The 15,622-nt window shown below is 46.8% G+C and overlaps 1 protein-coding gene across 10 annotated transcripts in view; it reads left to right on the top strand.

The window, feature by feature from the left end:
- Positions 1 to 15,622, top strand: part of tab3 (TGF-beta activated kinase 1 (MAP3K7) binding protein 3) — a 157,991-nt gene that overhangs the window by 118,819 nt on the left and 23,550 nt on the right. For all 10 annotated transcript variants that reach the window (XM_072513974.1, XM_072513972.1, XM_072513971.1 and 7 more), the window contains one exon: positions 4,485 to 4,577. In XM_072513974.1, the coding sequence (XP_072370075.1) occupies positions 4,485 to 4,577 (93 nt within the window). The remainder of the gene's footprint in view (positions 1 to 4,484; positions 4,578 to 15,622) is intronic.

Raw genomic sequence — 15,622 nt, 5'->3', positions numbered from 1 at the left:
TAGGAAGATAAAGGCCTGCCTGATTTCTCTGCCTGCTGATAATTCTTAGGCAGGGGCCTGCTCCTTCACTAGTCTGCATCTTTCTTTCCCGGCTCCAAAAATGTCTCATTAACTGTCCTGGTCTGAAAATCTAGGTTCTCTCATGTGACCAGCGTGTTTCTGGCCATCATCTGCTCAAATGTTTTCTGACACCTAAGCCATTGACACAGCAGGGTTTGAGTTTCACCCATTCAAATATCATTTTTCACACCAATTCTTTTAAATTCCACTTCGAAGCCGAAAAGCCTCAAGCAGTATTACGAACCAATTTTAAAAACATTATTTGGATAAGGGCCCGTTACCCAGAGAAAAGATCTGTTGCATTTTAATGACTTCTCAAGGAGATGTTATGAAAATTCGTTTGCATTCTAATGTTTTGTCCAGACATGAAATTAGCTCCAAGGCCTTGTGTAGTTTGACAGGAAAGAAACTTCATCAGATCCTTCAACTCCATTTTATTTTATAAGTGAAATGTCAATTTTGAATATATATCCATATAGCCAAGAGTTTATTTGCATCAGCTTGCCATCGTTTTTTTTTATTTTTTAAGTCTTGTTGAAAAAAGATTATGGATGTTTTGGTCTGGGGGAGCCACACGATTGGCAGCGGCTGCTGCAGAAATTGGGGGTGGAGGTACTACAAACCCATGACTGTGTTGGCTGCATGTGTACAGGGTAGATGTCTAGTGAATTTCTGACACTAAAAGTCTGTACAATTCTTTATATTAATGAAACAATGAGTTGATGGGGAGGAAGGGGGCTTCAGGGGAGGAGATAAAGCATACATGCGAGGACTTGGGTGAGGACGTGCGTGCCGGAACATGGAAAGTGGCCCTGCGGAGGGTGAATGCGTCCTCGTCGTGTGCGAGGTTAAGCCTCACCCAGTTTAAGGTGGTACATAGAGCCCACATGACAGTAGGGAGAATGAGCCTTTTTTTGCAGGGGTGGAAGATAGATGTGTACTGGGGGGAGGGGGCTGCCGTGAACCATGTCCACATGTTCTGGACGTGTCCACGTTTGGGGGGTTCTGGCGTGGGTTCTCTGACATGATATCCGAGATTCTGGAGGTGGGGTTGAGGGTGGCCCCGAGTCCGGAGGTGGCGATATTTGGCGTGTCAGAAGATCCAAGGTGACCAGGTGGGGAGAGAGGCCGATGTATTGGCCTTTGTCTCCCAGATAGCCCGGAGACAGATCTTGTGCTGGTGGGACTTGGAGTTGCTGAAGGTGGGGATATGGGTAAGTGACCTGGCAAAATTCCTGCGTTTTGAGAAAGTCAAGCTCATTTTGCAGGGGTCGGAGGAGGGGTTCACCAGGAGGTGTAAACCGTTCATTGATTTCTTCAAGGTAACGGATCAGCGGAGGGGCGGGGTATTTGGGAGGTTGGGGGTAGGGGAGGCAGGGAGATGGGAGAGAAATTTGGCACTGATTGTTTAATCTGTGTGTGCCAAATCCCAGTGAAGCTAATAGAAAGCTTTGTTGAAATTGTAAAGTTCTTAAAAATCATTAATGAAGAAAGTAGGCTAGTGTGTGGTTTGAAACAAGAACCGGCTGTGCTTCATTCTTGCAAACACTGACAGTTTCTTACAGCTTTGGAAGTCCCTGTAATTTCTCCCACTTAAAAACAAACTCATGATTATGTAATGGGCAAGTTCAAAATAGAAGTGTGATAGGTGATGGGGTGCAGTTCTTCAACTAAGCTGGATTTTGGGCATCAGCATTTGCAGACAACACAGATGGGGACATAGGAAGGAATATATGAACCTTCATTATTAATAAATTATGAAATGGACTCAAGCGCACAAAGATTGACAAGATAGATGTGTGACGATTGGAACATGTTAGGAAAATTGAATTATAAATGTAGTGGGCAATTTAAGGGTTAAAAAGCCTAGGGTTTGAATGTGTTTGTTTTAAAAATAATTCTGTTCTGCAGGGCCTGGGTAGTTTTGGATGCCAGCAGGTGAAATTGACAAAGGAATGTATTTTTCAGTCTGGGCTAATGCATAATGGTTTGCCTGGGGAAGTCCCTGGAGAGTTAATGTGCTTTGCAGCCAGGAGAGGTAAATTGTTTTTCAGCTTGGGGAGATGAGGTCATTGCTGGCTGGAGCCAAGAAGGCAGAGACATTTTGACAGAATTAGTGAGGCAGTTGGTGGAGAAGCATTGGAGAGAGGAGTTGCCTTCTGATCTGCTTGATGCGGAGTCCACAACTCTCCCACAATAAGATGGATTGAGATCTGTATGTTTCTTGTTTAATGGAAAATTGAGTGGTTTAGTATTTAAGGTGTAAATTGTAAGCTGTTCTTTTTGGAGTGAAGTTAAAACCAGTTTAATAATATTGTAGTTGTAATAAAGTTTTGTTCTAAAAATAACCATACCCTATTTCTTCTTGCAAACACTCCTGGAATGAATCATTCTTGCTGCAGTCTTTCAAATAAACTAAAATATTTGGTTTTCGGTCCAGTATTCGAACTGTTGCGATCTGGTCAGGGATCTTAATGGATGTCAGACGATCTAAGGAGAAATATAAGGTTATTTCTACACTTTGGGTAGAAGAGCAAAAGGACACATGCACCACATGGTAAAATGTGATGTATTACTCATTTATGAACAGCGTCGTCGAATCTCTAATGGTGGGAAAATATAAAGCTGCCTATAAATCCAACAAGTTCCTGGGAAGCCCAATACAAATGGAAGTATAATTCATGAGTATGCCATTGAGATTGATTTACTTCTCTCTCTCTCTCTCTCTCTCTCTCTCTCTCTCTCTCTCTCTCTCTCTCTCTCTCTCTCTCTCTCTCTCTCTCTCTCTCTCTCTCAGGCGCTCTCTCTCTCGCACGCTCTTTCTCGCTCTCTCAATGCCCTCTCTTACGCTCCCTCTCGCTCTCCCCTCTCTCTCTCTCTCTCTTTCCCCCACCCACTTTCCCTCTCTCTCTCCCTCTCTCTCTCCGTCTCTCTCTCCCTCTCTCTCTTTCTCTCCCGCCCTCGCCCTCCCTCTTGCTCACTCGCCCTCCCGCCCTCTCACCCACCTTCACCATGCCTCACCCAAGTCCAATCTCCTCTGGCCTCTCCTCCTGTGGCCCACATCCCAGGACTCCGTTCCCCGGTGCGCCCTGCGCCCCTCCAGGTGCCCCCTGCCCCTCTCTCCCGGCGCCCCCTGCCCCTCTCTCCCGGCGCCCCCTGCCCCCCTCTCCCGGCGCCCCCTGCCCCCCTCTCCCGGCGCCCCCTGCCCCCCTCTCCCGGCGCCCCCTGCCCCCCTCTCCCGGCGCCCCCTGCCCCCCTCTCCCGGCGCCCCCTGCCCCCCTCTCCCGGCGCCCCCTGCCCCCCTCTCCCGGCGCCCCCTGCCCCCCTCTCCCGGCGCCCCCTGCCCCCCTCTCCCGGCGCCCCCTGCCCCCCACTCCCGGCGCCCCCTGCCCCCTCTCCCGGCGCCCCCTGCCCCCCTCTCCCGGCGCCCCCTGCCCCCCTCTCCCGGCGCCCCCTGCCCCCCTCTCCCGGCGCCCCCTGCCCCCCTCTCCCGGCGCCCCCTGCCCCCCTCTCCCGGCGCCCCCTGCCCCCCTCTCCCGGCGCCCCCTGCCCCCCTCTCCCGGCGCCCCCTGCCCCCCTCTCCCGGCGCCCCCTGCCCCCCTCTCCCGGCGCCCCCTGCCCCCCTCTCCCGGCGCCCCCTGCCCCCCTCTCCCGGCGCCCCCTGCCCCCCTCTCCCGGCGCCCCCTGCCCCCCTCTCCCGGCGCCCCCTGCCCCCCTCTCCCGGCGCCCCCTGCCCCCCTCTCCCGGCGCCCCCTGCCCCCCTCTCCCGGCGCCCCCTGCCCCCCTCTCCCGGCGCCCCCTGCCCCCCTCTCCCGGCGCCCCCTGCCCCCCTCTCCCGGCGCCCCCTGCCCCCCTCTCCCGGCGCCCCCTGCCCCCCTCTCCCGGCGCCCCCTGCCCCCCTCTCCCGGCGCCCCCTGCCCCCCCTCCCGGCGCCCCCTGCCCCCCCCTCCCGGCGCCCCCTGCCCCCCCCTCCCGGCGCCCCCTGCCCCCCCCCTCCCGGCGCCCCCTGCCCCCCCCCTCCCGGCGCCCCCTGCCCCCCCCCTCCCGGCGCCCCCTGCCCCCCCCCCCTCCCGGCGCCCCCTGCCCCCCCCCCTCCCGGCGCCCCCTGCCCCCCCCCTCCCGGCGCCCCCTGCCCCCCCCCTCCCGGCGCCCCCTGCCCCCCCCCCCCTCCCGGCGCCCCCTGCCCCCCCCCCCCTCCCGGCGCCCCCTGCCCCCCCCCCCCTCCCGGCGCCCCCTGCCCCCCCCCCCCTCCCGGCGCCCCCTGCCCCCCCCCCTCCCGGAGCCCCTCCCGCCCCATTCCAAACCTCAGCTCCATAATTAAACTGTTTTTTGCCGGGTTTCAGGTATTTGTGCCTGTTTGAAAGCGATATTTAAAGTTACTTTGAAATCTTCTTCCTTAATTCTTTCATTTGTGTTCATTTCAGGGAACTTTGACCCAAAAGCCATTAATAATTTCTATGACAACATGGGTCTCACTGGCCCTGTAGGAGCTGTTCCCCCAAAGCATAGCAAAAAAGGTAAGTTATGTTCAGTATTGTTCTTGATGTTTATTTTCTTACAAATGTGTTGTTGACTGTTTTGACTTTTAATCTCTAGGGATAGCACTATGGATTAGAAAATGCTCATTCTAATTATTAACTTCCTCGCTACCTCCATGAGAAAATGGAATATACCTCTGTTTATCTTTCTGATTCACCATCTACACCCAAATAACATCAGGGAAGTAACTCTTGGATAGCATTGTAGTGGAGATAGGCTCCATTCAATGAGAACACTTTCTTAATCGAATTGATGGAATAAAATTCAGTCTACTTGCCTGTACGTGAACTACATAAAATGCATGAAACATCAGGTTGTTTCATTGCAATTTAAATTAACTAGATGTTGGGGCGAAGGTGGGGTTATTTTCAATAAGGCATAATAAACTAACCTAATTTATGAATACAGCTTAATCCAGTAAGAAAGTAAAATAAAGCTCTATTAGTCCAGTTAGACATTTGATTAGATCTGTAACTATATTTTGAATGTATGACATAGACGTGAGTAAAAACTATGAAGTGTATCAGTTTTGCAACCTTTTGAGACAACAATTTGGCTCCAGAAACATTTTTATTTTTAAAAATTCTATTCACGTCTTTGCAAAAGCTTATGGATTCTTCCCCATTGCTCTTTTGGTTGGATATTCTGTGTGCTAATGACCGTCAGATCCCTTCAATGTTTTGGTGGCAAATTCATCCCTTCATGTTACTGATTGATCAGTGCATTTTGTTTTTTCTTCATGGTTATTTTGGCAAAAACACCTCAGTTTTGGAGCTCTCCATCTGATTGCTTTTTAAGCTTTTATTGTGATCTACAAGAGTCCTTAATTAAGCTAAGCTAATTAAACCTCCACATCCTCAGTTATATGTTTCCTGAAATCAGATACCTAAAACCGGGCATCGTATTTCCACTGCAACCTAACCAGTGATTTTTATGTGTTTCTATTAACTTCTTGCATATGTGCTTGATATCCCTATTTATAAAATCTAGAACCTCAAACTTTTTTCTCTTGTTTTATTAACTTAGCCTTTCAATTTTCAAGGTTTGTAATTTTGAATCCTTGTCTCTGTTTCTCCTTTTAAAGTTTTATCATTTAATGTGTATGCCCTCTTGGTTATTCTTTCCAAAATGAATCGCATTAAATTTAAGCTAATGTCCATGTTTCTGCTCTCGACAATCCTAATGATACTTTTGATAAATAACCTTCATCCCTATTTTTCTATCATCTGTATCATCCTATTGTGCATCCCTAGTTCACATCAGTTACAGAAGAATGGATCCCTGCCACCAACAATTTCTATATTGACATACTTTCCTGTCGTAAGGATGTATCCTATTTTCGTTAACACCGTTGTAACCTTCCCCAGCCTCAACCCTTTCACATGCTTTAAAACCTGCCCTGTTTAAAACTCTATTCTTGGATGCTTTGTCATGAAGCATGCTAATGTTATCTGCGAGGGTATCCCAGCTTGGAACACTGATTTGAGTAAGGGTGCGTAGTTTTGTTTTGGTGTGAGGAGATAAATGAAACCCCAGTGAGAGTAAGCAGCCTAGTCGTCATGTAACAATTATTAAAGACTATTAATTCAAGTAAAGAAAAGACGCATACACATGAACAGGACTACTGTATGACAATTAAGTATATGATTTACTAAACACACAACCAGTTTATGCAGGACATACTCCTTGTTCCCAAATATCTCTATGATCCCTGAAAGGGGCAGCACGGTAGCATAGTGGTTAGCACAGTTGCTTCGCAGCTCGAGGGTACCAGGATCGTTTCCCGGCTTGGGTCACTGACTGTCCAGAGTCTTCACGTTCTCCCGTGTCTGCGTGGGTTTCGCCCGGGTCTCTGGTTTCCTCCCACAGTCCAAAGACGTGCGGGTTAGGTGGATTGGCCATGCTAAATTGCCCTTCGTGTCCAAAAAAAGATTAAATGGGGCTTATTGGGTTACGGGATTAGGGTAGATACGTGGGCTTGAGTAGGGTGCTCTTCGTAAGGGCCGGTGCAGACTCGATGGGCCGACTGGCCTCCTGCTGCACTGTAAATTCTATGACTTCTATAACTCTTTTAGCCTTCCCCATTTCCAAAACAACATCCAAATTAAATAAATAAGATAAAACCAGCTTTAAGGTAGCACACAATACATGGATGATACTCCAGTCTGGGAAATGCCTTGTCCTGGTCCAGTGAAGGTATTTAAACTACCTTTGCAAAGGTTCTCTGTGCTGCCTTGGTTCTGTGACTTGCATGGCTGTTAGATGTTAAAACTTGGCCTGCAGGCTTGGTGGCCAGGAACTGGTTTCTCTGCTTCTGAGCCTGCTAGGTGTCAACTGGCTTGCCTTGCTTCTGAGGGTCTGGACAATTATACCTTTGTTCCACTTGATTTTGCTTTTTGTGTATTTAGCTGTCTGCTCCCGTTGTGCAAAATACTACCAGAGACAAACTGCAGTAGTAAAGAATAGTTTAGGAATGGAGATCATGCAGACAAGGGGATTGTAAAGCAAGCAGCAGGCCAAGATATTTGGGATGCAGAATGGCAAGGTACTGAATAAGGAAATGTTGGGAAAAGTCAGCAGGTTTGGCAGCATCTATGGTGAGAAAAAACAAGAATTGAATGTTTTGAGTCTACATAACTCCTCCTTAGAGCTTAAGAGCAGTAGAAATGTGATAGATGTTATGCTATTGAAGAGAGGAGGTGGACCAAAATAACAAGTCAGGGATAGGCTGGATCTCAGGAGAGATTGAATGACAAAGATGTCATGGACGCAAGAAAAAGGTAATGGCAAGGCAGGTATTATTAGATTGTCAAAGATTGGCAGGGAAAACACTCCATGCACAATGGGAAGCATTCAAAGGTACTTTGGTTACAGACTAGACACATTCTTACATGGGGGTGGTGGGGAGAGAAAGGACATCCTAAGTGAGAGCTCCATGGATGACTAAAGACCAATATTTAAATCTAACAAAGAGGCTTATATATGTTGGGTTCATAATTCCATAGCGAACCAAGCTAAATGCAAAAATAATGGGGAAACTGAAAAAGGAAATGAAGGGATGAGAGAGCATGAGAAAATAAACAAGCAGGTAACCTAGAAGGGATCCCAAAAGTATTTTATAAACATAACTTTAAAAAGGTAGTTTTAAACAAAAGGGTACTGTGAATTAGGCTTGTGGAGGCAGAGGCCACGGATGAGGTGCTAATTAGCCACCTGCATACATCTTTTCTAAAGTAAAGGACTTTTGTTTATGAACTCCCAAAAAGCATTTAATAAAGTACCACATAAAAAACTTGTTAACAAAATTAAATTCAGTGGCATTCAAGACGGTGGCCACATGGGTATGAAATTGCTGCTGAACTTGTTCAAAGTAATGTTTTGACCCCAGTTGGAAATTGTTCGGTTCTGCACACATTTTATAAAGGAGGCCGAGCAAGACCTTAAGGGGGGGACATTTATGAGAGTGTTACCAAGGAATAAAGACTTTGGTTATTAGAAGGAACTGGGATTTTTCTCCTTGGAGCAGCGAAGGTTAAAGAAGTTATTCAAAATCATGAAGGGACCTGATGCAAACTGTGCCCATTCCAAATGTACTTTTTTCTAGTTGCTACTCAAACTAAGTACAGCTTCATTTAAGCAACCAAAACTGGGTTTATGCTAAAGCATTTTTAATCAGTGTCAATCCACTACCTGAGTAGAAACAGAAATTTCTGGATACATTTGGCATGTCTGACAGCAGATGTGGAGAGAAAGAGTTAATGTTTCAAGTCTAAATGACCCTCCTACAGAACTGAGTAACTTGATTTTAAAACACAGCAAATGACTTGTTTAAAAAAAACTCCAGTGAAATCCATAAATGGGCGGCACCGTAGTACAGTGGTTAACACTGTTGCTCCAAAGCCCCAGAGTCCCATGTTCGATTCCCGGCTTGGGCCACTGTCTGTGCGGAGTCTGCACGGTCTCCCTGTGTCTGCGTGGGTTTCTTCCGGGTGCTCCGATTTCTCTCCTCCTCCTCCTCTCTTCCCCCCGAAAGACGCGCTGTTAGGTAATCTGGACATTCTGAATTCTCCCACTGTATCCGAATAGGCTCTGGAATGTGGTGACTGGGGTTTTTTATGGTAACTTCATTGCAGTGTTAATGTATGCCTACTTGTGACAATAAAGATTATTATAATTCTTTCTTTCTTTTTCTTTATAACTTTAGAGTACCCAATTAATATTTTCCAATTAAGGGGCAATTTAGCATGGCCAATCCACATAGCCTGCACATCTTTGGGTTGTGGGGGCGAAATCCACGCAAACACGGGGAGAATGTGCAAACTCCACACGGACAGTGACCCAGAGCCGGGATCAAACCTGGGACCTAGGCGTCTTGAGGCAACAGGGCTCACCCACTGCACCACCGTGCTGCCCATAAGATTATTATAATTAGCGGATGAAGATTTAAGGGAATTGACAAACGAATAGTGGCGACATGAGGGGAAAAATATTGTTTTGCACAACAAGTTGTTACGATCTGGAATGCATTGTCTGAAAGGGTGATGAAAATAGCTTTCAGAATAACTTTCACAAGGGAATTGGATCACTACTTGAAGGGGGTACATTTAAGAAGACTGAATTGTTCTTTCAAAGAACTGGTGCAGAGGTCATCTGCCACATCAATGCCACCTATGCTGTTCCATTATTTAATTCTGTGGTGTCACTCACAAAAGAAAGGGATTTTCTTATAGCATGCTTGTTATAACTAAAAATCAAACAAAAATTACTAGTTAGAATTGTGTTTACACTTGTACAGTTTGTTGACTTAAAACTGCTTGTCACTTAATCATATTTAGTGCTATCATTCCTTTATAAATCACTCAAATGTCTTATGCAAAGTTTTTGTTTACCATTTCTCACTCCACTTTCAGTTGGGACAAACACATTTTTGAACAAACAAATTCATTTCACAATAACTTTCAATTTATAAACTGAATTGTCCTTTGCCCCTTAAAGCTTTAGATTTTACCTGTAAACCGTAACCTACTCAAAATCCAGGCAGTCAAATTTCTCTAGCTACATTTGTTTCTTTACAACTTTTTTTTGAATATTTTTACTCCAATAAGGACTTGCATAACAACATACAATCAATCAATAACAAAATAAACAAAATACAAACCTCCTAATTTGAGATTTTTTTTCTCTTATTTCCATTAAACTGTTCCCCTTTTTCCTCGCCCCCTCATCCCATCTCCCCTATTCCCCCTCCCCTTTCCTGATGACAACTAATAGATCTGTAAATAGAGACTATAACAGTTTCCATCGCGCCCAGAATTCTCCATCTGAGCCATGAAGGGCAAACTATAAATTTTCTCAAGTTTAAGGAATTCCGCAAGATCCCCCAACCGTTTTGATATTTTTGGTGGATCTTCTGACTTCCATTCTAATCAAATTTGCCTCCGGGCGATCAATGGCAAAGGCCGCCACATCAGCTCTTTACAGTTCTTATCAAGAGTTAACAGCAACAGCTGCACGAAATACCAAAGTGTGGCATGTAAAAATTCTGTTTTAAGAGCATTCGGCAACTCTGATGCAAATTGCCCCTCTCTTTCTGCTCAAACTCATTTACGGAATGCACCATCTGTCATGAACGATTGTGCATTGTTTTAAAACGCAACTTTAAAAAAAAGTTTTAAAATATATTTTAGTGGTAGGTAGGTCCATTTCGATTGAAAAGCTGGAAGTGCTGTTTAAAGCATTTGTGATTAGTGGCAATCCACCACCCGTGTTACCTGATTTTAAATGACTGAAAATAACTTTTTTTTTTAAAAGCATACAAAACCATTTGCTAGTTATATTGGTGTCAGTTCTGTTGTAAATTGAAAAAGTCTAAAACTTTTAAAACATCACAAAGTCGACAGCTTAGTTTTTAGGGCCTTTGTGAAGGCATGCAAATAACATTTAACAAAACTCTCAACAGTGAATAATTTGCCTGAGCGGGGGTGGGGAGGGGGGGGGCGGTGGCAGGTCAGTTTTGCTTACAATGCAATATTTATAAAATAGCACATGCTTGTGGAAATTTGATTTGCCCTGAAAGTAATTTTTATTTGAAATTAATTTAGGGTCTGTTGGACAAATTGATTTCAGGCGAATTGTACTGAAAAACTAGCACAGCCTAACAAACCCTTGGTAGGATGCCTGTTCTTTTTCTTCTTGGGCAGTCCCTCAGAGTCGAGGATGACTTTCTTCCACTTCAGGGAGGTGGGTTCTGCGGTGGCTGAATAGTCCAATCCAGGATCTGCAGAAACCGCCGCAGGTTTGGCGGGTGGATGTGATGCTCTGAATTGTGCATGCTCTTTCCACTGCTTACACTAGCCTTCCGCGTGCTCCACCCTGTGACGTTCTAGGTGATTGGCACCTTCGCGAATGCTTCTTCTCCAGTTTGTGTGTTCTAAGGCAAAGGATTCCTACGTGTCGGTGGGGATATTGCATTTATTTCAGGAGGCTTTTGGAGTGTCCTTGTAGCGTTTCCTCTGCCCTCCAAGTGATCGCTTGCCATTGCGAAGCTCTGAGTAGAGCACTTGTTTACGGAGTCTTCTGTTGGGCAAGCGGGCAATGTGGCCTGCCCATCGCAGCTAGTCGAGCATGACCAGTGCCTCAATACTGGGGATATTAACCTGGGAGAGGACCCTTACATTGGTACACCAATCCTGCCAGTGGATTTGCAGGATTTTGCGGAGGCAACATTAGTGATATCTCTCCAGAGATTTGAGGTGTCTGCTGTACATTGTCCATGTTGCTGATGCATACAGGAGGGCGGGGCCACAGCTGCTCTATATACCATGAGCTTGGTGCTGGGTTTGAGGTCTCAGTCTTCGAATACTCTGTTCCTTGAACGTCCGAAGACTGCACTGGCGCATTGGAGTCGATATTGGATTTTGTCGTCAATGTCTGCTCGCACCGAGAGGAGACTCCTGAGGTATGAGAAATGGTCTACATTGTCCAAGGGCTCACCATGGATCTTGATGGTTGGGGACAGTTTTGAGTGGCAGGAGCGGGCTGGTAGAGAACCTTTGCTTTTGGATGCCAAGTCTGAGGCCGGTGAACGTATTGACAATGTGCGCATACTCTGGTGTCGTCTGCATTTTGCAACTCCATCAAGAAGTTGGGGTGGTCTCGGTTCTGGCCTGGAAGTGTAGGAGGTTAAACAGTTTCCCACTTATCCGTTAGGTTACCTCCACTCCAGCAGGGAGCTTCTGGGTGATGGGGTGGAGTGTTGCTGTGAGGAAGATGGAGAAGAGTGTTGGTTCTGTGACACAGCCCTGTTTGAGCAAGTTTGCACACTTATTGGGTCTGTGGTGGTTTCGTTGGTGAGAATCATGGCTTGCATGTCATTGTGGAGCAGGCGGAGAATGGTGACAAATTTCTGTGGGCAGCTGAATTTGAGAAGGATGTTCCACAATCCCTCATGGTTGACAAGAGTTGAAGACCTTTGTGAGATCAAAGGAGGTCATGTACAGAGGTTGATGCTGCTCCCTGCACTTTTCTTGGATTTGTCGCACGCTGAACTTAATGTCCATTGTGCCTCTTGATGGGCGGAAGCTGCACTGCGATTCGGAGGAGCTCTTCAGCCACTAGGGGGTGGCGGTTGAGGAGGATTCTCGCGATGACCTTTCCCAGGCGAAAAGTAGAGAATTCCCTCTGTAATTTTTGCAGTCAGACCTGTCTCCTTTCTTGAAGATGGTCACAATTAAGATGTCTCTGAGATCACCTGGGCATGTTCTTTTCCTTCCAGACAAGGGTGATGAGATTGTGGATTCTTGTCAGCATGCCTCTCCTCCACATTTTAATACTTCTGCGGGGATTTCATCTGCGCCAGAGGCCTTGTTGCTTTTCAGCTGTCGGATGGCTTTTTCAACCTCCACGACGAGCTGGGGTTGGGCTGAGTTTTGTCGATCGTGGAAATTTGATTTGCCTTGAATATAATTTTTGCTTCAAATTCATTCAGGTTGCACTGGGCACATTGATTTCAGGCAAATTACGCTGAATAACTAGCACGGCCTAACAAACCTTTGATAGGATGATGTCTGAAGGTTTTTAATGGTAGTAATTAATTATTTAACATAGGATTTACAATGCAGAAGGAGGCCATTCGGCCCATCAAGACTGCACCGGCTCTTGGAAAGAGCACCCTACCCAAGGTCAACACCTCCACCCGATTCCCATAACCCAGTAACCCCACCCAACACTAAGGGCAATTTTGGACACTAAGGGCAATTTATCATGGCCAATCCACCTACCCTGCACATCTTTGGACTGTGGGAGGAAACCTGAGCACTCGGAGGAAACCCACGCACACACTGGGAGGATGTGCAGACTCCGCACAGACAGTGACCCAAGCCGGAATCGAACTTGGGACCCTGGAGCTGTGAAGCAATTGTGCTATCCACAATGCGACTGTGCTGCCTATTCTTAAATAAGAGACAGCAGCAAAGAAGACCTGCAGTTGGAATGTAAAATGCTGAATGCACTCAGCTTGTTTTGCTTTGGGAAAGGAGAATAATTCCACCTTATTAGGGAGTCCATTATTTGGCCCAGCTCTCCTGCTCTTATAAAACCTATTGCGTGACTCAAGCAATACCATGGGAAACTTTAAATATAGTGCATATGGTTGTGCCTTCATGGCCTCTGCACTGACCATAGCTGTGCAAAAATTTTTTACCTGACAATTCTAAGGGCGTTATGTCATACAGGGACATGCATTACAAACAATAAACTGGGAACCTCTAACTATTCTTAATACACTACACTCACTTAAACATTTCATTATCCTAACTTACTCAACCATACAAACAAAATCATAGCAGTTTATACACATTTTTCCTGGCTTGGCAGTCAAGCTCAGGATCGTACAATTTGCTCATGAACAGTTCTTTACATTTCTTTATTTACAATAAAACCGCAAATGAATGCTCTTTAGTATAGATCGCGGGGGTCTGGTCGTATCCGAAAATAGGGGATCTGATCCTATATATCGGGGTTCGAGCGCGGTAGGCTCTCCTTCTCCATTTCCTTAGACGCATAGTCTGCACGATGCAGCAGAGTATCACTAATACTAGTCAGGTTTCTATTACATCTGACAGAGAGTACCAGGTTATAAACCTGGCACACCAAGATGGTGTGGTGTCGCTGGTGACTGGGCTTTGGGTACTGTGGGGAAGTGAAACATTAACGGCTGGGGGGCTTGAAGTCATGTGGTTTGCGTTCACTCGCAACCAAATGTCCATTATTATGAGGATGATCCATGTGGAGGAAGTCCTCATGGCTCTTCTCTTTCCTTCTCTTTTCTTCTCCGGTCCTGGAGCTTCTGGAGTTCTGTGGAAACAAGCATAGTGTCTGTAACTATCTTTGTTTAACATCTCGTACGATAGTCTGTCTGTCCTTTAGTGCCAATTACTCCCTTTATAATTGGTCACTGTGTGACTCCCTCATTTTTTTTTCTTCAAAAACCGAATTTTAGGACAAGACACACTTCCCAATAATGAACCAGTGCGAGCCGTAGGTTTCAGGTAACCTAAGGGTTACCTGAAACAAAACACAACTTTTTGACCTAAAATTTCCAAAATGAGGTGCGTATGGGCCGCGACGGGTAAGAGTTGGGTGGAGCCCCCGGGTAGGACGGCTACCAATGCCGTGTCTCTCCTACCCGAGCGTAGTTGACCAGAGGGGGGGGGGGTTCCCAGGCAGGGCGGGTCCCAAGCCGTTTCTCCACTGGCTGAGCAACCGACAAGAACCGGCAAGAAATGTAGTCATCATGGTGGGGCTGCCGTAGTGGTTCTTTCCGTCGAACCAGAAGGGCAGTTACGAACGGGCGTCTGGTACCTGAACAAGTCTTTGCAGACAAGCTAGTTCCGCTGAACTAGTGTCTGGCAATAGTGAGTCTCTGTGGGCAAGTCCACAGAGGTTTCTGCTGAAAAGGCGTGGGGCCGTAAAAAATTTTGGTTTGACAAACAACATTTAACAAAACACATGCTGCAGGTTCCATCAGAAAAGACACCACTTCTCCCAAGCGGTTCCTTTTAAAACATCATCTGGACACCTCAGTTCTCGGTTGCGAACAGGGTCGCAAAGGGGTTCTCGGTTTGGGAGTCAGACCCAAGGTCGTCATCTTCTCCTGGGTGCCAAACTCTGGCGTGTATCAGGGCTGAAAGGGCTGCATGGTGTGAGGTGGGGTCGCTCTCGACGTTGCGGATGAGTCAGAACGAGTTATCTCGGTGCCAATAGTTGTGTGGGGGCAGAATCTGGGTCGTCAGCATGGGGATAGTAGGGAGGCGTGCTGTGGCTATCGTCCGAGTCACAGTCGCTGTCTCTGCTGCTGCAGTCTGGGCGTTCTGGGGCGGAGTGTATATTTTGGGGGTGGAGTCGAGTCCGTGGCTGGGCTGGACGTGTTGGGGGATGGTAGGGTTACGTTGGCGGGGTGTGGTGTGCTGCGCCGAGCATGACGTGGTGTGCGTGGTTAGACTGTGTTCCATATGCCTTCAGCTGGTTTATATGGGACCACGCAGTCTTACCGTTGGGGTACTTTATTTTATATACGGAAGGGCTTACTTTGTCTGCAATAGAGTACGGACCCGAGTATTTTGGTGACAGGAATGTGCTGGGGTTATATACAGAGAGCATAACTTGCTGTCCTATACTGTACTCAGTCGCATGCACTGTCTTGTCGAAACAAGCCTTGCTCTGTTTCTTTCTGGTGCATGTGGTGGGTCAAAATCTTGGCTGTGGTTTTTGCCGTGTTTGTGCGGGCTGGGAATGCTTCCACCCATTTTGTAAATGTGTCAATTACCACAAGTACATATTTATAGCCATTCCTGCAAGGGGGCAATGGTCCTATAAAATCGATCTGGAGGTTAGTCCAGGGGCCATTACCGGGTCGGGTGTGGCTGAGTTGAGCTTTTTTGGCATATCTGTCTGGATTATTCTGGGCACAGATAAGACCATTCTCGATGTAGTGATTTACATCATCCTTTAAATTCGGCCACCA

This window comes from Scyliorhinus torazame, chromosome 8 (assembly GCF_047496885.1).
Source record: "Scyliorhinus torazame isolate Kashiwa2021f chromosome 8, sScyTor2.1, whole genome shotgun sequence".
Lineage (NCBI taxonomy): Eukaryota > Metazoa > Chordata > Chondrichthyes > Carcharhiniformes > Scyliorhinidae > Scyliorhinus > Scyliorhinus torazame.
This window is presented reverse-complemented; position numbering and strand designations above follow the sequence as displayed.